General features: G+C 48.9%; 1 protein-coding gene across 1 annotated transcript; it reads left to right on the top strand.

Moving 5' to 3' along the window:
* Positions 1-1,407: 1,407 nt before the first annotated feature.
* LOC133052980 (histone-lysine N-methyltransferase PRDM7-like) lies at positions 1,408-24,082 on the top strand. The gene is given in 13 exon segments (XM_061137736.1): positions 1,408-1,466; positions 1,810-1,852; positions 2,060-2,183; positions 2,490-2,597; positions 6,051-6,100; positions 7,864-8,020; positions 8,850-8,951; positions 9,162-9,433; positions 10,612-10,679; positions 11,750-11,943; positions 16,424-16,503; positions 17,179-17,362; positions 24,006-24,082. Coding segments are annotated over 13 exon segments (1,518 nt in total).
* The last annotated feature ends 835 nt before the right edge of the window (positions 24,083-24,917 follow it).

Raw genomic sequence — 24,917 nt, 5'->3', positions numbered from 1 at the left:
GATAATTGGATGGCATCACCGACTCAATGGACACAAGTTTTGGTAAGCTCCGGGAATTACTGATAGATAGGGAGGCCTGGCGTGCTACAGTCCATGGGGCTGCAAAGAGTCAGACAAGACTGAGTGACTGAAGTGAACTGATAAGGGGAAAGAATATGAAGAAGTATTGAACTGATAAGGGGAAAGAATATGAAGAAGAATAGATATCTATATGTATATCAAGAATAGATATCTATATGTATACCAGACCAGCTGGAATGTAAGGCATGCTGATGATGACTGGTTCTGACTCTCAAGACCTCAATTGACTGAAGCTTGGAGTCTCCCACAGCTCAATACCCTTAATGAACATGCCTGTAAGTTAAAGTGTTAGTCACTCACTCATGTCTGATACTTTGCAACCCCATGGACCACCAGCCTCCTCTGTCCATGGGATTCTCCAGGCAAGAATACTGGAGTGGACTGCCCAGCCCTCCTCTTGGGATCTACCTCACTTAGTGGTTGAACCCGGGTGTTCTGCTATGCAGAGATTGTTTACCATCTGAGTCACCACAGAAGCCAAAACATGCCTATAGTAATAGATTAAAGCTTACCCAACTCTGTGGTTTACAGAGACCCTGCTGTGGAAAGCGCCATGGTGTACTCCATAGTTCTGCAAGTAATACACTTTTCCTTCCCATGAGCTTTGGCTGGGTTGTACCTTCTGGCTCTACACCCACCAAGAGGTAAACTCACTTTTCTGGTAACATTTCTCCATCCAGACTCCCAACCACCACATGACACTAAATTTACAGGCAGTCGCTTTGCTTCCAAAACATGAAAATCACATTATTTTTCTGTGAGCAAAGCTACCTAAGGGCCAGAAACAGTGTCCCCATTTTACCTTGTGAAGCCAGTAGTTGTCAAGCAAACTCAGCTCAGTGGATCCACAGTCCTCCAGATCGATACCTCAGCTTACAGAAAACACTTGCAAGGCTTTGAGGTTCTACTTATACCTCATTTCTGAAGGCTTTTCATCCCTACATTAAATATACAGATGGCTCATCAGTGCCACTTCCACTTTCAGGTTAAAAATCCTCCAAGTTTTTTCTAACATCCTTATTCCACGCGTTGTGTTTAAATCTTTATTCATACGGCGTTTATTTTGTGTCTCATCCGAATGTAATTAATTACACCATTTCCCTTGAATAATGCAGTACTTACCACATAAGAGTTCTTGCCAAAACTGGATTTGATAAGGTAGGGCACAGGTGGGCCTAGGATACACTCCGAGAGCATGGTTACAGTCTGGTGGAGCCGATATACGAGTTGAGGGCACTGGAAAGAAACATTCAGCCTGAGGACATCCAGCCAACTTGAGGATCCAGGCCGAAGAGGCCATGCCTGAAAACAAACAAACCAACCACAATGCGCCTGCGCAATAGAGGCTTGACAGACACGCCCACAGAGCAGCCAATCCCCCAGCGGTGGGGCGGGGCCTCCATCACGCTCCCACCATCCGGGCGCCTATTGGGCAGACAGCCTCAGTCACAACGCGGATTGGTCGCTTGTGCCTGACAGGGTACAGGCAGGCTGCTGGCCCTTCACTTTACCTCAGCGCCTGACAGGGGCTGAATTGTAGGAAACCAAAGAAACCAAATCTAGTTCATATTAGGCTGATCTGTCATATCTAGTCAGGATCCGTCCATCCCACCAGTACCCTCACCCTGACTTTCCCCTCACCTTCCTGCCCTGGACACTCCACCCAAGGAAGACAGACCAGGCTCTGGACACTGGTCTGGGCTCTCTCAGCACCTTCTTCTTCCACAGGCACCTTGGCCTTGAGCACGCCAATGGCCTTGAGGCCGAACAGGTCTCCAGAGGAGAGCACTGAGGGAGATGCCGGGAGAACAGAGCGGTTAAGCAGGACACAGTCGGGAAGGAAAGTCTTCATCCCTGTCTCACACAGACCATCCAGTAGCTTCAGGCTACTCCCTGCACAAAAGGTGGAGGAGAAGCCTCAGCTCTAAGGTCTGACTTAGATTAGTAAATCACTGACGAAATCTATTATGTTCCTTAGGACAAAGATGCGTTCAAAGACATCTCCGTATACTTCTGCAAGGAACAATGGGAAGAGATGGGAAAATGGGAAATAATCCGATATAGGAATGTGAAAAGAAACTACGAAGCACTGATTGCTATAGGTAATAGGAAGTGCTGGGTGCCTGTGAGCCTGGGAAACATGAAGCAGGTCTTCACCCTCAGTGTTCACTTGGCCCGCTCTTAGGTGGCTCCATCTGCTCACAGTTCCCTTTGGTGTGGAGACTAACCTGGAGGAAATGTTTACAGTTTTGCACCAAAGGGAGGTTGACCCTGCAGTGCAGAGCTCACCTCTTGCCTTGTTCTAGACTCCCCCAGCCCATCCCACTGATTCCCTGACGTTGTGACACTTCCCATGGCTTCTGTGCTTTGTTTCTCCTTCTTAGGACAAATGTTTTGCTTCTTTCCAGGGTTCAGAGCCACTCGGCCGGATTTCATGCCTCACCGCAGGCAGGTCATCAAGCCCCAGGTAGATGACACTGAGGATTCTGATGAAGAATGGACACCAAGGCAGCAAGGTGAGAGGCCGGGAGGATTTGGAGGTGTCTTCCTGAAACCAGCCTGGGCTTAGGTCTCAACTACATCTCAGCCATTAGCAAGGAAAACATAATTTTCAGCATTCCATAGTGGCTGTGGCTGAATATTGACATTAGCCTGAATGAACGTGAATGTATAGGTTTTCCAGTGTAATTCTCAAAAGATTTGTGGTTAAAATTTATCATTCTTTTAAAAAAGAATTATCTTGATAAACATTCTTAGTGAAAGGCAATTAAACAAACCTTAGAAATAAATTCACCAAACAGATTAATACTAATCTCATTGGTTATTGGATTAAATCTTTTCAAAGAGGAAATGATTAACATATTATGTCAAGATACATTATTTATGTATGTATATAAAACAAAACCTGTGATCTTCTTACCCTAAGGTTAAACTAATTATTTATTTTGATTCTGGGAAAGGGTTGGAGAGAATTATTTCTTCTCCTTGATCTTTCCAACATTTCACTGACCAGAGATGGCATCAGGTAAACAAAATGAAGTGCACTTATTATAAAATAGATGTGAGCAGCTCACTTCCTCTTCTGCTGCTCAGTTTAGAAGAGTTAATCTGCCTAGACTGGAGAAAACAATTTAGATAGCTCTATGATTCTCCATCTATGGATTTATGTTCTCCCAGATTTTTAAAAATTATTTATTTAGTTTTGACTGCACTGGGTCTTTGTTGCTTTGAACGGGCTTTGTCAGGTTGTAGTGAGTGTCTTCTCATTGCAGAGCACATGCAGGCTCTGTAGTTTCTGACACACAGGCTTAGATGCCCCGCAGAAAGTGGAATCTTTTTAGACCAGCCATCGAACCTGCGTCCTCTGCATTGGCAGGCAGATTCTCATCCACTGTGCACCAGGGAAGTCCCTCTGTTCCCTGAGGTTGTGAAAACTAGGGAAAGGGACATGAAAAGCAAACATTTGGTTGTCTGCAAAAGTTTTGACAGAAGGAGAGATTCTTCATAGGGATTACATACACCTCGGTTCACCATACGCCTGCACGTCTTTATTTACCTTATGTGCACGTTAGTGTTAGTGGCCATAGTGCTAATGGCTCAGTCATGTCTGACTCTGCGTACCCATAGACTGTAGCCCACCAGGCTTCTCTGTCCATGGGATTCTCTAGGCAAGGATCCTGGAGTGGGTTGCCATCTCCTGCTCCAGGTTATCTTACCAACCCAGGTACTGGGCCTGCATCTGTTACATCTCCTGCATTGCAGGTGGATTTTTTACCGCTGAGCCACCGGGGATATATATACACATTGATGTACAACAAATCTGTAGAAATGTTACATCTTGCATAACAGAAGCCCTAACCCACTGAGTAACAATTCTCCAATCCTTCCTCCTCACAACCCTTGGCAACCACGATTTTATTCTCTGTTTCCATGGATGTGATTATTTTAGATACCTCATAGAAGTGGAATCGGGCAATATTTGTCTTTTTTGATTGGATCATTTCACTTAGTATAATATAATCAAGGCCCATCCATGAGGTAGCATAAGACAGAAATCTTTTTTAAGGCTTCATGTGGATATAAGAGCTATAACATATATCTTATATATAATCTTATATACATATATCTTATATATAATCTTTATCTTTTATCCACCAATGAACATTTAGGTTGCTTACACATCTTGCCCATTGGGAAAAATGCGGCAGTGACCATACATGTGCCCACTATTTATTCAATATCTTGCTTTCAATTCTTTATGGAAACACACTCTTGAGTGGGATTGCTAGATGATACAGCAGTTCTAACTTTCTGGAGAAACTCCATACTGTTTTCTAGAAAGCTTGCAACATTTTATATTGCCAGCAATAGTGTATAAGGGTTCCAATTTCTCCATATCCTTACCAAACTTGCTATTGTCTTCTTATACATATTGCCCATCACAGAAGGTTTCAGTTTGTATTTCTCTACTGATTAGTAATATTGAGCATCTTTTCATATGTTTGTTGGCCTTTTGTGTATTTTCTCTGGAGAAATGTCTATTCAATTCCTTCTCTCACTGTTAGTCAGCTCAGACTGCCATAACAAAGCAGACTGCACTACTCAAACCACAGAAATTTGTTCTCTTACAATGCTGGAACATGGAAATTTGATATCAACGTGCCATCATGGTCAATCAGGGTCTCTTCCTGGCTTATAGGTAGCCTTCATACTGGTGTATGCTTATTAACCTCTTATCAGAGGCATATTTTAGAAGTATTTTCTACCACCTATAGGTGGCCTTTTCAACTCTGTTCAGTGTCCTTTGCTGCACAGAGGTTTTAAGATTAATCTCATTTGTCTATTTTTACTTTGTTACTAATACTTGTGCACTTGGTACCATATCTAAGAAATCATTGCTGTTTCAGTGTCGTGAAGCTTCACCCTTGTTTTCTTCTAAGAGTATTATCAAGTCTTGCATTTAGGTCTTTAACCCATTCTGAATTGATTTTTCTATCTATTTATTTACATCAGATTACTTTCAACAGTATTTTGTCGTTTTCAACATATAAGTCTTTCATCTCCTTAAATTTACTCCTAATTACTTCATTCTTTTCAATGCTATTATAAATAAGATTTTTTGTCCAGTGGCTAAGACTCCACACTCCCAGTGCAGAGAACTTGGGTTCAGTCCCTAGTCAGGGAACTAGATCCCACATGCCACAACAAAGACCTGGCACAAACAAATAAATAAAAATAAATATACATTTTTTTAATTTAGCTATTCAGTATAGGTTTAAAAAAATAAAAAATAAATAGGATTGTTTTCTTATTTTCCTTTCTGGAATGTTCATTCTTCATGCATGGAAAGATATCTGAATGTATATTTTGTACCGTGCAACTTTCTGTGCAGGATTTTTGTGTGTGTGGATTAAAGATTTTTCTGCACATAAAACCATGGCCTTGTGAACAGACATAATTTTACTTCTTTCTTTCCAAATGGAGGCCTTTTGTTTCCATTTCTAACGTAAAGCCCGGGCTAGGAGTTCTAATATTATGGTGAACAGAAATATAGATAACAGGCATCCTTGCCTTTTTTTCTTGATCGTAGAAGTTTTCAGCTTTTCACTGATGACTAGAATGTTAGAGGTAGACTTTCAATATGTGACCTTTATTATATTGCAGTCACTTCCTCGTATTTCTACATTGATGAGTACTTTTGTCATGAAAGGCTACTAAATTTATTAGATACTTTATGAACATCAGATGAGGCACAGATGAAGTTTTTTTTTTTTTTTTTTATTTTAAGAAAATTATGTAATGCTCCCAGTGAAAGCACAGAAGTTGATGATACAGAAATCATCTTCCATTCCTCCTTTGCTAATCATTGTTTTTGTCACTCTCTGGCTTAGAATTATGTGTCTTTAACTAGAATACCCAGTGTTTTGAAACATTTCCATAGCAAAACGCTGATTCTCATCATTCTTTAGGTAAACCTTCTCCGGTGCCCTTCAGAGTGGAGCACAGTAAACACCAGAAGGTGAGTATTTCCCAAATACTGTTGTCAAAATATCCTCCTCATGGATCCAGTCACAGGTGAGAATAGGAGAAATCACAGAGGTCCTGGAGACAGCTGCCTTCCTGTCCTGCATCTTTAGCACACTGTCTGATACCATCACCACTTTTACAGTCAGTAAGAACAACAACAGTAGGAGGCAGTTCTGTTGTTACATTATTTTCATAATATTTCAGCCTTTAAGCATTTTATGTGAATAAACTTACTTAAACCTTAAAACAATCCTACAGTACCTATAAGTAGGTATATAGCTATCACCATTAGAGATAACAAAACTGAGGCAAAAAAAAAAAAAAAAATAATTGATAATATGGCCAAGATCACAGTATCACTGGTAGTGCAATCTAAACCAAAGCAATTTTTCTAAACTCCTCACAAAATGATTAAACTTCCATGGTTATATGAAGCTTATTCATACATCTTTATATCACTCATCAGAGAGATGTTTTCAACCTCAGTTCTTTTGTGCTGTGTTAGGGAGGGATATGCTAAGACATCTGACTAAGGGAAGATTAAGGACATGCTGGGCACTTTGTAGAGTGGACAGTCCAAGATGAAGAAGGAGACAGGATCCCTACCTCAGAGCCTCCCACTCCAATAATATGAAGCAACTCGCAACCCTGAGAAGCCTCAGGTTTATGACTGAAAAGCAACAAATAAGAAAGTAACAGAAGGACATCACATAGATTACCCACTTTTGAGTAGAAAATCATCATCTGGGCATCATTTCAAATGCTCATTCCTGTAGGAGGGAGTAACAGCTAATCCTCTGAGCTCTAATAGGCAACTCTCCTGTTTGGAATCATTTGTTCAGCCTGCCCCTGTGTTGTGAGCTTTGGGAGGCTAGCCCACACCCATTCATTCTCAGAAGTCCAGGCCCAGCTCAAAGCCCCTGAGGGCCCCCTGAATGTTTTGTGAATGAGTGACTCCACACTTAAGCATTCATCTAGGAGTAGAAAGGTCAAAGGATGCTGAAGATAGTATCTGTGAGGTAGACTTCAAATATAGATGCAGTTTAGGGAATAAATTGATACCAGGGATGTTCGCTCACGTTCTTACTGTATTAAATAGATCACTCAATAATTTGTTGAAGGTTATTAAATTTCATATCCACTACAATATTAGATATTAGCCTGTATACCAATTAATGGATCAGGAAACTGAGTAGAACCAGCTAGTCATACAGCCTTGTTCAAGGAGAACTGATGAGACCAGCTACTTTAATTCCAATCATTGTCTCTAGGATATGGCAACCTGCAACTTTCATCTCTTTTTCTTTATTGTCTAAATGTGTTTCTGCCGATCGTCTTTTCTCCTCTTAATCTCACTGCTTTGTCACTTTATTTTCCACATGTGGTTTTTCCCCTCTGTAATTTTCCATACTTCCTCGTCCATCAAAGGGCCACAAATTAATAGAAACCCCCCGGATCTCTCTTCGAGCCTTTACCTTCTTCTTTCCCTGACCTCCAGCTATTCTCCCTGCTTGCTGTCACTTTTAGGCAGAAAGTTGAAGGGTAAAAACATTAAGATATGAATTCTAGTTTTGATTCACTATCCACCTAGGTCCGTTTTTCACACTCCAGTGTTCAACCCCCGCCCCCCCCCCCCCCCCCAAAAAAAAGGTATTTCCAAGAATTGTCAAAATATTAACTAAAGTCATGCATGTCAAAACACTTCATAAAATCCTAAACTAAAGAAGTGCATGTTGTCTTTTACTCACATGGAAGAGAATATCCAGGGCACCATTAAGTAAGGAATCTAGTTTGAAGGAAGTGACAGGAGCAGCAAAATCACTGAAGACAAGTGGCTCCAAGCAGGCTCAGAAACCAGTGTCCCATCACAGAAAAGCAAGGACCCCTGGACAGCACCCCAGACAAAAAGTCGGTAAGACAAAATTGGGGAGTTCCTGTAATTAGTTCCTCTAATTCCTGTAGAAAAACTAATAAGTATGGGCTAGGTGTGTGGCATGGAGTTTGGGTAGGTGGGAGTTTAAGCTGGACTGATCTGAGACATGAAGTTAGCCCTGGGGCCTTGGGAAAATCTTATACATTGTCTGAGGTCCTGATTACTATCTATAAAGTGAGGATAAGGATACATAACTCATACGGTGCTTGAAAGGCTTACATTAAATGCAAAAGTCTGACACATACAAGTAGTTCAATAAATCCAGCTGTGATAATGGGAACCAAGCTTTGTTAGTGTTTATGCCCAGACCTCTGCTCATGTGCCCTTACATGTCATGTGCCCTTAAGATATATTTTCTGAGCAGATGTGTCAGTGAACTATTTCCTAAGTAAGAAGATTTGGGGTTAAACCTACTAATGGGAAGTGCTGGATGCTATCACTGAACTGGGCACCTGTGGTCAGTGGAGCCTCAGTCTCCTGAACCTGAAGTTAAAGGGAGAAGAAACAAAATATAGAGAAGAGACTTCCTGGGGGTAAAGTGGTTAAGGCTCCACGCTTCCACTGCAGGAGGTGTGGGTTCCATTCCTGGTCAGGGAAATAAGATCCCACAAGCCATGCTGTGTGGTCAAGAAATAAATAATGGAACATTGAAAATAAAATTACAAAAGCAAAAGTTTGAAAAATACATGTAAGAAAGTTTTAACAAAGTGTATAGATGGACAGGTAGGAGAATTCACACTTTCTGATAAAACAGGGACTAACTCTCCAGACCCCATCAGCCTTGCTTAGCTTCTGTTCTCCATCTTAGAACTCAGAAGAAAGGAGACTGGAGTGAAGAGGTACAGTCTACGAGAAAGAAAGGGACACGTGTACCAAGAGGTCAGGGAGCCGCAGGATGACGACTACCTCTGTGAGTGACCCTGCTGGCCCACTCACGGAGAAGGGGCTACGAGGCCTTGGTCCACTAACCTCACCTCACCATTTGGTACCTGGCCATCCCCTTCCTCTGACTTGGGGTGCAGGACCGAGGCCAAATTCCATGAATGCCCCAGTTCTTTCTGAAGGTCATTACGACCAGCAACATCACTATACCTCCTCTCATCCCTGTTCTCACCTCCAGATTGTGAGGACTGTCAGAACTTCTTCATCGACAGCTGTGCTGCCCATGGGCCCCCAACCTTTGTAAAGGACTGTGCAGTGGAAAAGGGGCATGCCAATCGCTCAGCCCTCATGCTGCCCCCTGGGTTAAGCATCAGGCTGTCGGGCATCCCTGACGCTCGGCTTGGAGTGTGGAACGAGGTGTCCGATCTGCTGCTGGGCCTGCACTTTGGCCCCTATGAGGGCCATATCACAGAAGATGAAGAGCCGGCCAACAGTTGATATGCCTGGCTGGTGAGAAGCACCCGTTTCCCTGTCCTCTGGGGTCTAATGGCTTGTATGTGGTGGGGGGTACTTCATGTCTACATGTGAGGGCACAGATGGTGATAACACAGTTGGCAGTGACACAGTCAGACCTCTGTACTGTGTGCCATGGGCGTGAACACAGGACTTCCATTTAAAGGTAAGAGGAGAGGTGGGACCACAGTGTAGAGACACTCAGGACCTCTATCTAAAGGTCAGAGGAGAGGTGGGAATGCAGTGTACAGACAGTCAGGACCTCAAACTAAAGGTCAGAAGAGAGGTGGGACCAGTGTACGGACACAGGACCTTCATCTAAAGGTCAGAGGAGAGGTGGGACCACAGTGTACAGACACTCAGGACCTCTATCTAAAGATCAGAGGAAGGTGGGACCACAGTGTACAGACACTCAGGACCTCTATCTAAAGGTCAGAGGAGAGATGGGAACACAGTGTACAGACACAGAGGACTTCCATCTAAAGGTCAGAGAAAGGTGGGACCACAGTGTACAGAAACACTGGACCTCTATCTAAAGGTCAGAGGAGAGGTGGGAACACAGTGTACAGATATTCAGGACCTCTATCTAAAGGTCAGAGGAGAGGTGGGACCACAGTGTACAGACACTCAGGACCTCCATCTAAAGGTCAGAGGAGAGGTGGGAACACAGTGTACAGATATTCAGGACCTCTATTTAAGGATCAGAGGAGAGGTGGGGCCACAGTGTAGAGACACTCAGGACCTCAATCTAAAGGTCAGAGGAGAGGTGGGACCACAGTGCACAGACACTCAGGACCTCTATTTAAGAATCAGAGGAGAGGTGGGGCCACAGTGTACAGACACTCAGGACCTCTATCTAAAGGTCAGAGGAGTGGTGGGAACATCGTGGTACACACTGACAGGACTTCTATCTAAAGGTCAGAGGAGAGGTGGGAACACAGTGTAGAGACACATAGAAGTGACTCCTCCCTTGTGGAGCCCTTGCCTTCAATGAACCAAGAGACTCAGACTTGGAATAATGAGTAAGGGGCTTACCGTGTGGTCCAACTGGCAGTTGAATCCATGCAGGCTGAAAAGCACCAATGACTACAGAGGGAAATCGCTCTTCTATTGCTTCCTACCAAAAAACAAATAGAAGAAAGAGGGAAGCTTGTAACTCTTTCTCTGACACTCAGATCACCAAAGGGAGGAACTGCTACGAGTATGTGGATGGAAAGGACAAGTCTTGGGCCAACTGGATGAGGTGAGTGCAGTGAGTCTGCAGTGTGTAGACACTGAGACTCCCTTCATGCCACGCCCCTTTCCTTCTCAACCCGGCTCCCTCAACAGCTTTCACATCTTCCTTCCTCTTTTCCCTCCATATCATGCTCTTTCATTTCAAAAGACACTAGAAAGAAGGAAATAAAAATATGGCCTGTGTTGTCAGGATAGAAGTCTATATGCTGAACAAAACTGGTGGACTTGAAAACAACTTGAGGAGTCTAGATTCACCAAGGACACTTTAACTCAATTATTGGACACTTACCACACACTTTATGTTTCAGTTTAGACATTGAACGTTGTTACTGAAACAGATAACACAACCCATGTTCTTTTGGAGAACATACTGCAAACAGATATTAGCCAATTGATTTTAAGAACAGTAATCTTAGTTTTTTCTATCTTTGAGTAACTACACAGCGCCAGGATAACCTAATACAGGAGACCTTGACTCTATGTGGGCAACAACCTCCTCAGGCTTGGTTCCAGTGAGAAGTGGGCCCTGAGGTCTCAGAAGGAATGGAGGGCAGGATGGCCCTAGGCGGGGCCATTCTCTGAGGACCTCCATTTCATCAGGGCAGGCAGACAGTGAACAAACAATTAGTGTTCCGTGTCTCAAGCTATATCAGATCTCTCTCCAAGTTTCCGTGGGAGGGGGTGGGCAAGCAAATAGGACCCTGGATACACGTGGGGAGATGGGAGAAAGCCTCAGGAGAGAAGGCAGGCTGGGCTGAGTGTTGAGGGCTGTGTGTTAGCCAAGGAGCACCAAGTCCTGTTGATGGAAGAGAACTTAGTTCAGAGTTTAGAGGAGCTGGAGGTCACCAGCCTCAAGGACAGTCCAGGTGGATTTGAGTCTGGAACTGGGCTCTGGAAAAATGGCTAATTAGGTAACGAGAGAAAAGCATGGGAATTCACATGGCCTGGTCGAAGGTGTGAACAGCAGGTCCACATGAGGGGCGGCCTCAGAGGCGGAAGGCAAGGAGCTGGGCATGGTCGGAGAGTGGAGGGCACTCATCACTGAGATTTCTTTCCCCTTCCTGGCCTCACCCCCAGGTATGTGAACTGTGCCTGGGACGACAAGGAGCAGAACCTGGTGGCCTTCCAGAATCACGGGCAGATCTTCTACGGAACCTGCCAGGTGGTCAGGCCGGGCTGTGAGCTGCTGGTCTGGTACGGGGATGAGTATGGTCAGGACCTTGGCATCAAGCAGAACAGCAGGGGGAAGCATGAGCTTGTGACCAGGAGAGGTGAGTGTCACCCCTCTTCCAGCACCGACCCCATCCTGGAAGCCTCCGTGGTCCGATTTTGAAGCAGAGTACAATCTAGCCCAAAGTCCGTAGAGTTGTAATTAAAATGCCTCAGAATTTTATTCTTTTCATATGATTGTTAGGAAAAATTTTTATATTAAAAATGCTAGTTCTAATTTTTAATATTTCATGCAAAAAAATGGGTAACATCACCTTCTGCTGAAAGGCTGAGAAGCAAAAAGCAACATTTTTTGCACCTAAGAGCTCTCTGCCCTTTACCTGTTTCTTCCTCATTTTGTCCCATTTCGAAGTGACACATGTACAGTGATGTGCATTCAGTTACTGTTCCAGTTTGTTGTCATGTGAATTCATGCTCTGTGCCAGACGGGGCTCCACACAATGAAACAGACAGAACCACTGCCCTGGGGCAGCAGGGTCTTCACACCAGACAGGGGCTGGTGCTCTGAGGAAAACCAGCGCAGGGAACGTGCCTCGGGGCAGCGTGAGCAAAGGGTGTTGTGTGGTGCAGGACGGTGCGGCGGGGTCTGTGCAGAGATAACACCCCTGGGGAAGGATTCCAGACAGGGGAGCAGCCAGTGCCGCAGCCCCAGGGCCAGGAAGAGAGACCATGCAAGGGGTCACTGGAAGAAGCACAGAGGGCGAGGAAGGAGGCTGGATGGGACACGGAAGCCTCAGGGTCTGTGTCCACGTGCAGGCCCCAGGGGTCCTCCTGGGTAACACAGAACAACAGCGCGGCTTTCTGCTGCAAGCGGCATGTTCTCTGTGCTAAGACGATGCTTAGGTTCATTTTGGGGATGAGACATCAGCGGGGAGCCCCCTCAGAGGTCAGTTCATTGCCAGACATGAGGGGAGAGTGGGCTGTCTGAAGATGCTTTCGTGTGAGGATGTGAAGAGTCTGACTGGAGATGTATTTTTAAATTGGGCTTCCTAGTGAACGTTAAATGGACTAAGACTGAATGTAATAAATGAGGTATGAGTACTGGTGAGGTTTGAGAAAGGATATGCCTTTATTTTATGATCTCTGGGAAACTGAGAGAGGAGCAATTTGTGAACCTGTTTGGTCAGCAGGCACCAGAGACCTGTAGTCAGTGAGACCTGGGCCGCTCGGTCTCATCCAGTCTCAAACCCACTTCCTGCAGAGATCGGCACAAAGGCTGCTCTTTGAACAAGGAGCCACAAAGTCACATTTACCCACACCTGCTGTAACCACCCCCTGTGCTGCCTCCAATTTGCAGAGAACTCCAGGTCAGGCGCCCCTAACTTAATAGATCCTTTCTACTCACATGGAGCCACTCAGGAGATTTCACCTAAGTCATCAAGTCTTATCCCTCAGTAGGGTAAATACCTGTGGCCACTGTGACGTGACTTTTCAGACACTTAGACGCAGGGAAATTCCCTACAGATCCACCTCTATCAGGAGAGATGTTGCCTCTGATGCTGCTGGAAGGTCCCTATCTGGGTGATATGTAGAAAAGGCCCCTGACACAAGCTTCCTGGATTTCTGTAGATGTAGAGAATAAGAGTGGAGTGGAAACGTGGACTATAAAGACACACTCGATGGGAGACAAATCGTGCACTGTCAACCCTTAGATGATTAGTGGGGAGGGCTTGACCATAGCAAACCAGCTACCTGACCAAAAGCTTCCTCTTTCAGCAGAGCCAAAGCCCAAGATCCACCCATGTGCCTCCTGCTCTCTGGCCTTCTCCAGTCAGAAATTCCTCAGCCAACACACCCAACGCAGTCACCCCTCTCAGCCCCGCCTGAGACCATCTGAAAGAGACCTCCTCCAACCCGAGGATGCCTGCCCAGGCAATCAAAATCAGCGATATGCAGACCCACACATCCCGAGCGACAAACCTGAGGGTCAGGAGGCCAAGGACAGGCCCCAACAATTGCTGGAAAGCATAAAGCTGAAGAGGATATCAAGGGCCTCTTCCTACTCAACCGGAGGACAAATGGGGGGTTATGGGGTGCATGAGAGAATGAAAGACGAGCCCAGCACAAGCCAGAAACTGAATCCAGAGGACACAGGCACATTGCTCATGGGGGCAGGGGTCTCTGGGATTATGAGGTTCCCTTACGGAGAGTGTGGGCAAGGCTCCAAGGACAGGTCAAGTCTCAGCACACACGAGAGGACACACAGAGGGGAGAAGACCTACGTTTGTGGGCAGTGTGGACGAAGCTTCCATCAGAAGTCCCATCTCATCAGACACCAGAGGACACACACAGGGGAGAAACCCTATGTTTGCGGGGAGTGTGGGCGAAGCTTCAGTCAGAAGTCCCATCTCATCAGACATCAGAGCACACACACAGGGGAGAAGCCCTATTTTTGCAGGGAGTGTGGTCGAAGCTTCAGCCGGAAGTCTGCCCTCATCAGACACCAGAGGACACACACAGGGGAGAAGCCCTATGTTTGCAGGGAGTGTGAGTGAAGCTTCAGTCGGAAGTCCGTCCTCGTCACCCACCAGAGGACGCACACAGGGGAGAAGCCCGATGTTTGCAGGGAGTATGGGTGAAGCTTCAGTGATAAGTCAACTCTCATCACCCACCAGAGGACACACACAGGGCAGAAGCCCTATGTTTGCGGGGAGTGTGGGCGAAGCTTCAGTTGGAAGTCCGTCCTCATCAGACACCGGAGGACACACACAGTGGAGTAGCCCTATGTTTGTAAGGAGTGTGAGTGAGTCATGACCAACAAACCACACCTTAGCCACAGGAGGATTACAGCAGTCCCCCCATGCCTCAACTCTAAGGGGGCCTCCGAAGAGGTCTGAGACCCGTTACTGTCCACAAGAGTAAGAGAAGAGACTTCCCATGTGGTCCAGTTGCCAAGACTCCAAAGCAGAGACCCTTGTTCAATACGTGATTGGGGAACTAGCTCCCACAGGCTGCAACTAAGACACAGCACAGCCGAATAAGTAAATATATGATAAATATTTTAAAGAAAGAGTGTGATAACCACATAATTACTTGTTAAATGGACCTTCCACTTTCGTGACAGGAGAGGAGATAGATAAACAGCAGAAGGTTCCTTAAGTGTTCTGGAGATGTTCATGCCAATTGCCTTCGTGGTTTTTTAGTACTCCTCTTCTAATAAATTTTGTCTCCAAACAAATCTGAAGCCCAGACTATGTACTCATGCCCCCCTTATCACTGACCACAGTGGAGTCCAGTCATAGCTGATCCCCTGGGAAGGCATCATTCTGTAGCCAAGTCAGTTAGGTCACTGGACAGTCAGTTCCTGTGTCCAGGGAGAGGAATGAAGGTTTTGAGACAGACTCACCAGGAAAGGGGTTCCCTGGCCTCCTGGGAAGTGCCCCCCTCTCCTCCTTATAGACCTCGACTCTCCTTTGCCCTCTGCTGGTAGCCCTCTGGTTCCCTCTGACTTCTGTAGCTACAAAGGTGAAGTCCACGTGCACGTGTGTGTGTGCGCGCGCCTGGCTCAGCATGGGCCGTCTGGTCTCTGCTGCTCCCTCAGGGTCATCACAGCATCTGGACTCCAGAGTCGACCACAGGGGTCCAGTTCTCAGCCCTGCCCTCAGCAGCTATGTGAGCTGGGGCAAGATGCTCAACCTCTCTGTGTCTCTGTTCTCTCTATTCTCTCTCTATTCATCTGTGATACGAGGTCGGAGCACCAGCATTTTGATCTGATGAGGAAGCACAGGCAGAATCTGGCAGAGGCTGGCTGAGAACGCAAGCCACACCTTTGCTGTTCTTTGTGTTTTTTCTTTAATCTTTTTTATTTTTTAATAGAAGGATAATTGCTTTACAGAATTTTGTTTTCTGCATGTCCTCCAGCCCCCACAACTTCCAGGTCTTCAGAGCTATATGAGGAAGGGGCTATTTAGGCACTGAGCTGCCCTGATGAGGGGGTGTGAGGTCAGGGATGCGAAGGGAGGGTGACCTCTCTTCCCACCCTTGCCGTTCCTGCTGAGCTGGGCAGCCCCAGGGCCCCTCCACAGACAGGCAGTGCCCACAGTTGTCCCCCTGCAGAGAACAGAGCCTGGAGCCGCGTTTGCAGGAAATCCCTGTCCGCCCCAATCCCACCCCTACACGGAGGGTCCTTGAAGCCCACACCGCAGCTTCTCTCTGCATGGGCCTCGTACCTGTGACCGTGCGCTCTGGGCAACGCTGTCACGACCTTGAAATGGTTAACCATGGAATAGTTCGTCCTTACACTTCCCTGTCATGAGTGAAGTCTGATGGGCCCCGGGGTGCGCTGTGAGCCGAGCAGATGCACACACAGCACAGGTCCCGGGGTGACTGGGCTGCACGAGGGGAGAAGGTGGACACAAAGCCCCCCCACCCTGGGTGAGTGAGGGTGGGGACAGCACCAGGAAGCCACGCTTGCTCAGACATGGAACTGAGCTCCAACACAGAGTAGGGGCAATGGGGTTCTTAAGGTCGACCACAGCCTCTCCTCTGTGAATGACCTCTGCCCTGGCCTGATCCTTCCAGAAGGGGTTCAAGAGGCTGAAGTCCGCCCGGCCACCAGAAGACACCAAGTGGAGAGTGGGCCACGGGGCGGGGGACGGAGGGTGAGAAGTCCAGGACTCGGGGAAAGGGCCCTCAGTCCCCTCCGTGTGCCAGGCTTGTGAAGCGTCTCTACATGAACCGCATCAGTGATAACCACCGACTATTATTTTCTGGTTTCTATGCTTTCTTAAAGGAACGTGTTTGTCTGTGGCTTGGAATTCCTACAGGAAGGGAAGCCACGTAAACTCCCCATGTTGTGTGGCTTCAGGCCGGGGCCACGGGAGGGAGAGTTAGGGGTACTGTGGGCAGAGGGACTTCAACTGAAAAGCGGTGGGGACCCAGAAACCTGCAGGGGCTTCTCAGCTGCACCTCCCACCAGAGCTGGGACTGGAATCCCCTGGAACCCTGAACATGTCAAAGCTTCTCCCTCTCCTCCCCTCCGCTCCGCTCCCCTCAAAAAGCTGACTCCTGGGGCCAGCCCACCATACCCCCAAATCCCCCATCACCCACAGCCCCACACAGGCCCTCCCTCACAGAAGTGGGATGACCTGGGTGGTGGCACAGATGGTGTGTGACCCCAGAGCTGGGGGTCTCAGCTGACCTTGAGCAAGGAGGCTGGTGCTTTACACAGCCTCCCAGCCCAAGGAGCTGCCAGTAGCCACAAGCCAGGATCTGAATCAGAGCTGGGAGATGGGGCGTGGGGATGCGAGCTCTCTAAGGTCCCATCCTGTCCCCAGGACAGCGGCCAGGCCCCACCTGACACCGTGACTGCCCTGCACGGGCACACAGGACACCAGCAATCATGGGACGGACAGCAAGCTGCCTCCGCTGCACGCTCCACCCTGACCACGGTGGCCCCGTGGCTGTACCAGCCCCGCCGGCTCACGGCTCTGCTTGTCTGCCGGGGCTCGGGGACCCTGGGTGAGTCAGTGAGGGCAGAGCTCCAGAGGTCAAGCCTGTCTTCAGCCACCAGACCTGCCCTGCTTACTGGACTCATGAGCCCAGCCAGTATCTGAAGCCAAGATGCCTTTGGGAGAATGACACCACAGATGCTGACCCCAGAGCTCAGACTTCTGAAAACTTACTAAACAGATTATTTATAGCCTTTTTTTACAGGGGAATATTGGCAGGAAGCGGGGAGGGGAATGACTCCCTCAGCGGTGTTGTGGTTAAGAATCCACCTGCCAATGCAGGAGACTCGGGTTCAATGCCTGATTTGGGAAGACCCCACGTGCCGTGGAGCAACTAAGTCCGTTCACAACTACTGCAGCCCAAGAGCCTAGAGTCTCTGCTACCCAACCAGAGCAGCCGCCACAGGGAGAAGTTCAGTGCAGAAACGAGAGAGCAGCCCTCACGCCCGACAGCCAAAGACAAGCCCGCACAGCAGCGAAGACCCAGCAAGCCGAAAATAAGTAAATAACCTTGCTTTAAGTAGGAGATCGCAGCATTCTCTGCTGATCCAGAGGCTAGGACTCTGAGCTCCCAGCACAGGGGGCCACATTCAAGCCCTGGTCAGGGCACTATTTCCCACACGCTGCAACTGAAGGCCCTGCATGCCACAGCTAAGACCCAGTGCAGCCAATTAAATGAATACTTAAAATTAAGAGGCGGTTCATCTGTCACCATAGAAAATGGCAACATTTTAGGAAAAGCAAAAACATAAGATCTTATTTTGCAAGTGCTCATGGTTGATTGCAAAATCTTCTCATAATATGCACCTGTTTAAAAAAGAACAAACTTAGAAAACACAGAAACTAAAACCCACCCATAAATGTGTGGGGAACACCAATTTACTCCAGCATCCGGCCACCACAGACGGGAACACACGTCCGTGTTTTTCCTCTAGAAAGAAGCTTTCATCCTCCACCCGCCTTACCACCGGCCTCTGCTCTGCTCACCAAGAAGACTGTGCTTTGGACTCATGACTGGGGGGTTTCTGTTGAACTCAGGGAGGCAGAGGAGCAGGGCTGTGTGGTTGGGGGCACCGTCTGGCCTACAGCGAGGAGAGAAGCGTGAGTGCTCCGCCTCTGGGTCCAGTAACTCCAGGCGCCTCGGGGAACCGCCCGGGAAGAAGCCTCTCAAACACCTTCCCTGCAGTCTCCACAGTTACAGCACATTCCACGTCTCGGGGTTCAGCAGTGTGTTAACAAATCCTCTCTTGTTAGACAGAAAAGTGTTTCCACAGAGAATCTGCCTGGATCTTGGCCTCGGTTGGTACAGATGTAACAGGCAGTATGTTCAGGGCTCAGGGGAGTTAGTTCTGAAGCTCTCTGGGTTTAGGGATATAGCAATTCCTCACCTCCACCCCTTCCACGGTCATGGAGCCTTCTTTTCCAGAGGAAGATATTTGGCAGCATCAGCTACAAAGACACTAAAGAGGAGCAAGGCCAAGGCAGGCGGGGCTGGGTGTTCCTGGGGGAGCAGAGGGGCCTGGGACACTCCAAACTGGACCCCTGCCCCACTGGCTTCTCCTCCTTCTCGCTGGGCATGCAGCTTTCACCTGCTGGGTGCCCGCCAGTGAGGGGCCCCCAAGACACCAAGCTGGGTTTGGCAATGGGTGAGCTGGATGCCAGGGAACCCGAGACCCTGCAGCAGGTCAGTGCACTGTGGACGAGGGCCAGCCTCACTGACTGGTTAGGCCCTGTGAGTTCAGGGCACCCTCTCTGGACCCCAAGTGGAGGGCTGCTTCCCCTGGTGCCCACCTGGGTCTCAGGATGTGGAAGCGAGACCGGGTTGTCCTTCCCACCTCCTGCCCAGAGAATGGCAAAGGCCAGTTCCGAAAAGACAGAGCAGGGTGGGCAGAGTGAGTCTTGGTTCTCACAGGGTCCCTGTGAAGAGGGGTTCACTGCTCCCTGGAACCTTCTTTGCTGGTTCCCCTTCTGTGTGGTCTTCATACCAAATCTCAAAAGGACAAGGCAGTCCAGGTACCCACAGCATCACGTGCCCAGGTGCTGACAACCCTCCTTACTTATTATGGGCAGGGAGATAGTGTGGCTGGTGTGACGCTCCCCTGGACCAGAGAAGAGACCCCCAGGCCGTGTTTCTTCTACTCCTGAGACCCAGGAGGGCACTGGGGACAGAGCACCTTCAGCTGGGGTCTGGAGAGGGTGTCCTGAGTGGACAGGTCTTAACTGTTCAGTGTGACTTCAAAGGGTATGGGCAAGAGGGGTACTGAATTCTTTCTAAATATTTTGGACAACCACTGAGTTCCTTCTGGAGTTTGGTTTCAGATCTTTTTATATGGTCCATTTTCAGAGTCTTTATTGAATCTCTTACAATATTGCTTCCATTTTATGTTCTGATTTTTTGACTGCAAGTCATGTGGGATTGTTACCAAGCCCAGGCTCGCTCTGCATGCCTCACAACAGGGCGATAAATCAGAGGTGAGGTGCTGAGCAAGGAATATGACTTTACTTGGAAAGCTGGCAGACTGAGAAGATAGCAGACTAATATCTCGAAGAAACCATCTTGTCAGGGTCTGGATGCCAGTGTCTTCTATAGAACACAGAGCTTGGAGGTGAGGAAATAAAGTAAAAAGGCCATTAATCTGGCAAACATCTCCTGGAATGGCCAGTCTCGGGAGGAGATGTGTTACTTTCTCCCTCCTGTAGCCATCCACAGGTGGACAGGTCCTGGACAGAGGCAGAGGGGCGGGGTTTCCTGAGGCAGGCCTTTATGTATGGACAGCATCCCTATAGAAAACAGAACAACAGGAAGCAAAGGTTAAAGTAAAACATTCAACATGGAGTCAGATTTTGTTCTTCCCTGTAACAATTCCCCAGAGACAGTGTCCATTCCACAAGCTTATGGGAAAAGGGGTGATGAGTGTTCTTATTGCCCCACTAGTTGCATCTTTTGGGGAGTGCCCACCACTGGTGCCTCTGTTCTGAATGTTCAGATTTGTCTTTGTTGTCCTTTGGAAAGTCTCTACTTCATATGGATAGACATAATAATATTATAATACAGGTGTTGATAGTTGTTTTATACAGTACAAATCTTCTCGGACTTCAAAACCAGGCGGCAACATCTAAAGTTAAGGAACTTAGCACTTTTCTATGTGTGGGAAGATGCACTAGCCATCTCACTGAAATCATCCCCGTTGATACACACCTTACCACCTGGGACCAGCATCCTGACTTCTCCTTCCTGAGTTTCCTCAGTGATCACAGTGGGGAGTGGCTGCAGTCTGATGGCTGCTGGAAAGCAGGTATTCTTCTCTTTCCTGAGGTTCCTCAGAGCTCACCATGAGGAGTGGCTTCAGTTTGATAGCTTCTAGAGAGTAGGAGGGGGAACCTGGGTCCCCATTGAGATCATCTCAGCAGAGAGAGCAAGCATGTCCTGTGACTCCAGACCACCTTCCAAAATTCAGAGCTCAGCGTTCAGCCTGCAGGATCCACATTCGTCAGCTCAGCCACCATGCTCTGCACTTAGTTGCTATCTAGCCCTGAAACCTACACTGCAGGAGGCCCTCTAAATGTGGCGTCCTGTCCATCAAACTCTCGGTCACACCCTCCAAGCATGACCCAGGCCCAGCTTTGCTGAGAGGGTCTCACTGGGACCCAGGTTCCCCCTTCTGCTCTCCCACATTCCATACCTGAGTGTGGAGAAGGCAGGGGCCGGGGGCACAGTGCCTCCAAGCAGTTAGGGCAGACATTCTCCCATCACCCCTTGTGGTCCATCCCTGGGAACACAGTCTAATGCCACTTTTAGCAGCAAAGGACATGTGTCCCCAGAACCAGCCCACTCTCTAGGGGGTGTGAGCTGTGAGCACTAACACAGGAAACCCCGAGTGACCTGCTTAGGCTGGAAGACTAGTTCCTGGGATGTGAGCTGAAGTCTGAAAGTAGCTTCTCATTGGGATTAGCCTTCTCCAGACGTAGCTTGGGGCAGCAAGAGTGCTATAAGTGGCCCGCAGCTGGGGCAGCCACACAGTGCCTCTCGACAGCCCTGTGGAAACTGTGCACCAGAGTGACCAGGAGCCCACATTCACCCTGCAGATGGCTTCTGAGAGGTCAGTGACAGACTAAAGCAACCATGAGCCTGTACTCACAACAGACAGCCTCTGAGAAGTCTGTGACAGACCAGAGTGACCACAATCGTGCATTCATCCAGTGGATGGCATCTGATAGGTCTGTGACAGACCAGAGTAACCCCGAGCCTGCACTCACACAGTGGATGGCCTCTGATAGGTCTGTGATGGACCAGAGTGACCAAAAGCATGCATTCACCCAGCAGACAGCCTCTGATAGGTCTGTGACAGGTCCGAGTGACCACGAGCCTGCACTCACCCAGCAGATGGCCTCTGATATAGGTCTGTGAGAACCCAGGGTGACCACAAGCATGAATTCACCCAGCAGATGGCCTCTGATAGGTCTGTGACAGACCAGAGTGACCACGAGCCTACACTCACCCAGAAGATGGCCTCTGAGAGGTCTGTGACAGGCCATAGTGACTATGAGTCTGCACTCACACAGAGAACAGCCTCTGAGAGGTCTGTGACAGACCAGAGTGACCACAAGCCTGCAGTCACCCAGCAGATGACATCTGACAGGTCTGTGACAGACCAGAGTGACCACAAGCGTGCACTCACCCGGTGGATGGACTCTGAGAGGTCTGAGACAGGTCAGAGTCACCACAAGCCTGCACTTACCCAGCGGTGAATTCTTGCTTGGAGAATCCTATGGACAGAAGAGCCTGGTAGGCTACAGTCCATGGGGTCACAAAGAATCAGACACAACTGAACACCTGAGCACACACACATGAAACAGAAATGGACTCAAGGACAGAGGGAACAGACTGGCACTCTCCAAGGAGGAGGGGGTGGTGGAGGGCCAGAGTGGGAGGCTGGGGTTAGCAGATGTAGCTTTTGTAAGTAGAATGGTTAAAGAAGGCCCTGCTGCATAGCAGAGAACAATATTCAGTGTCCAATGATAAACTACAAAAGAATATTTTTAAAAAGAATGTATATGTGTGTATAAGTGTATCTCTGAGCTATGAGCAGAAATTAACACATTGTAAACCAGCTATACTTCCAAAAAAAAAAAAAAAAAAAAACTGAGAAAAAAATAAAAAAAAAAGGAGCAGACCCTAGCCAATTACAATAGACACTCAACCCAGGAGCACCAAGGCCCGAGCAGTCAGAACATGGACCAAGCAGTCAGAAGAGGGGCCGACAGGAGACGGGGTCCCACGGTGGCCCACAGGCTAGCTGTGAGCCCTGGGCACCGTAAGCCACAACTGTCGCTGGGGGAAATGAGAACTCTACCCACACGACTCCCCCTCCAGATCTAAACAAAGCGGCTCTGCTTCCCCTGACCCTTTAATTGAAGGGGCCCCGGGACGCCCTGGCTTGGTGCTGGGACCAGGAATGTAGTGGTCAGATCCCAATGCAGGGGAGGTCTGTGAGGGCAGCTCTGGAGCGGGTGGGCCAGGATGAGTGCAGCAGCTCTGCCCATTCCTTGAAGGTCGGACAAAACAGAGCCCAGGAGGCCGGAAGGTGTCCTAATGGAGGGCAGGCCCAACGTCGGTGCCTCCGCTCTCTAATGCCCAGCTCTTACCCCCTGTGCCGGTCGGTAGACGTTCTGCACACGCCCTGACGGCTCAGCTGCTGAGCCCCAAGGAGAAGGCTTGTGATGGCAGCCATGCCCACAGGCACCAACACCACTGACCTTCTGGCTCCCGGGCCAACATCGAGGTCCAGCTGAGACCAGTGGACACGTTTTCAGCGGTGCTCCAGGGTGGGCCCCATGTCACCAGGAAATGGCAGTGTTATGATGCAGGCCAGCAGGACTCAGCCTGGCGGATTGCTAGACTCAGCGGGGACACACTGACCCATGAACACTCCTGGACTTGGGTCAGGCAGAGACCCGAACAGGCAGACAACTGCAGAGAGCAGAGTCTACGGCACAGACAAGGAGCAACCGTCCCCGGGCAGGGAAGGGGCCCCATCTCAGGGGGCGCCCTTGGGATCCACCAGCTTAAGCATAAAGAGGCTTCAGGCACAGGTGGGAGGAAGAGACTTGGAGATGCTTTTATGTCATGCAGGGCAGGACACGCAGGTGAGTGAAGGCCAGAGGGGATGTACCGTAGAAAACAGAGGGTCTGGGGAACAGACGGGCTTGGGTGGAGCTGAGCCCAAGGGGGCTGGGAGTCCAGACTCAGAAACCCTGTACGCCTCTCTCCCGGCTCGACCTCCTAATCTACTTAAGCCCCACTCTGCAGCCTGATGCCGCCTGTCCTGTGCATCTCCACACTCGGACCGTCTACTCATTCACAGATATTTGCTTAGCACCTGCCTCTGGCCAGGTCGTGTTCCAGGCACGGGACAGCCGTGAGGAGACAGACAATAACCCCAGTCCTTGGGGGGCAGAAACTCTACCAGAGGCCAGATGCACCACTTCTGGGGCTGAGCCCCGGGCTTGCCCTCCTCACCCGCCGGCCGGCCCTGCTGGAGCTCCGGGCCCAGATGCTTTTCTGTCTGAGCATGTCCCCTCCTCTAAGAAAGCACCTCTCTGGACTCGCCGCCCGTCAGCCCCTGCCTCCCCGAGTCCTGTGTCCTTCTCAGCACAGACCACCATCGGAAACGGCCTCCCCACCACCTGCGTGACCTCAGTGTACCTGGCGATGTCACGTCCTCGATGAAGGAACGTCCCAGCTGCCCTCATGCCCTTTCTGCTGAGTTCCCAGCACAGATTCCCGTCACGACGGCCTGGAAGGAGTCTCCAGATGGGTGTGGGGCAGGGGCTCAGTGGGGCCCGAGCGGATGGACCCGCTGGGCCGCTCCAGTGGTCAGGGTTGACAGTGATTTCCCAGTAGTGTCTCAGACCGGCCTGCAGGCCGATCAGCTTCCTTCTCCCTGGGACCATAAGGGGGCGAGGCTTTCATCGCTGCTCAGGGTCCTGGCTGTCCAGGAAGGGCTCTCAGTTCCACTGTCCTGAGCACCCTGTGAACTGTTACACGTTTTACCTGTGTGATCTCAACTCTCTCAGGCAGAACGCTCTGGGCTACACACTTGGAACAATCTACTGCAGTGGTTTCAGTTCAGTTCACTCGCTCAGTCGTGTCCGAGTCTTCACGACCCCATGGACTGCAGCACACCAGGCCTCCCTGTCCATCACCGACTCCTGGAGTTTACTCAAACCCATGTCCATTGAGTTAGTGATGTCATCCAACCATCTCATCCTCTGTCGTCCCCTTCTCCTCCCGCCTTCAGTCTTTCCCATCATCAGTCAGACATGACTGAGCAACTGAACTGAACTGATGCGACTGTGAATAAATGCAAGAGGAAGAATTCAAAGTCCTATTCCCTTTGTTTATCATACTGCCTCCTGACTGTGAGCCCTTCTTTCTATGAGACCCTAGACTCGTCAAAGGGGGCCGGCACAGGTCTTGAGGTATGAGCCTGCTGGGTTCCCCACTCTGTCAGCTGAGAATTGGAGCCAGCTTTCTATTTCCTCCAGACTCTGTCTCCATGTCC

This window comes from Dama dama, chromosome X (assembly GCF_033118175.1).
Source record: "Dama dama isolate Ldn47 chromosome X, ASM3311817v1, whole genome shotgun sequence".
NCBI lineage: Eukaryota > Metazoa > Chordata > Mammalia > Artiodactyla > Cervidae > Dama > Dama dama.
The sequence above is the reverse complement of the archived record's forward strand: the minus strand, read 5'-3'. Positions and strand labels throughout refer to the sequence as shown.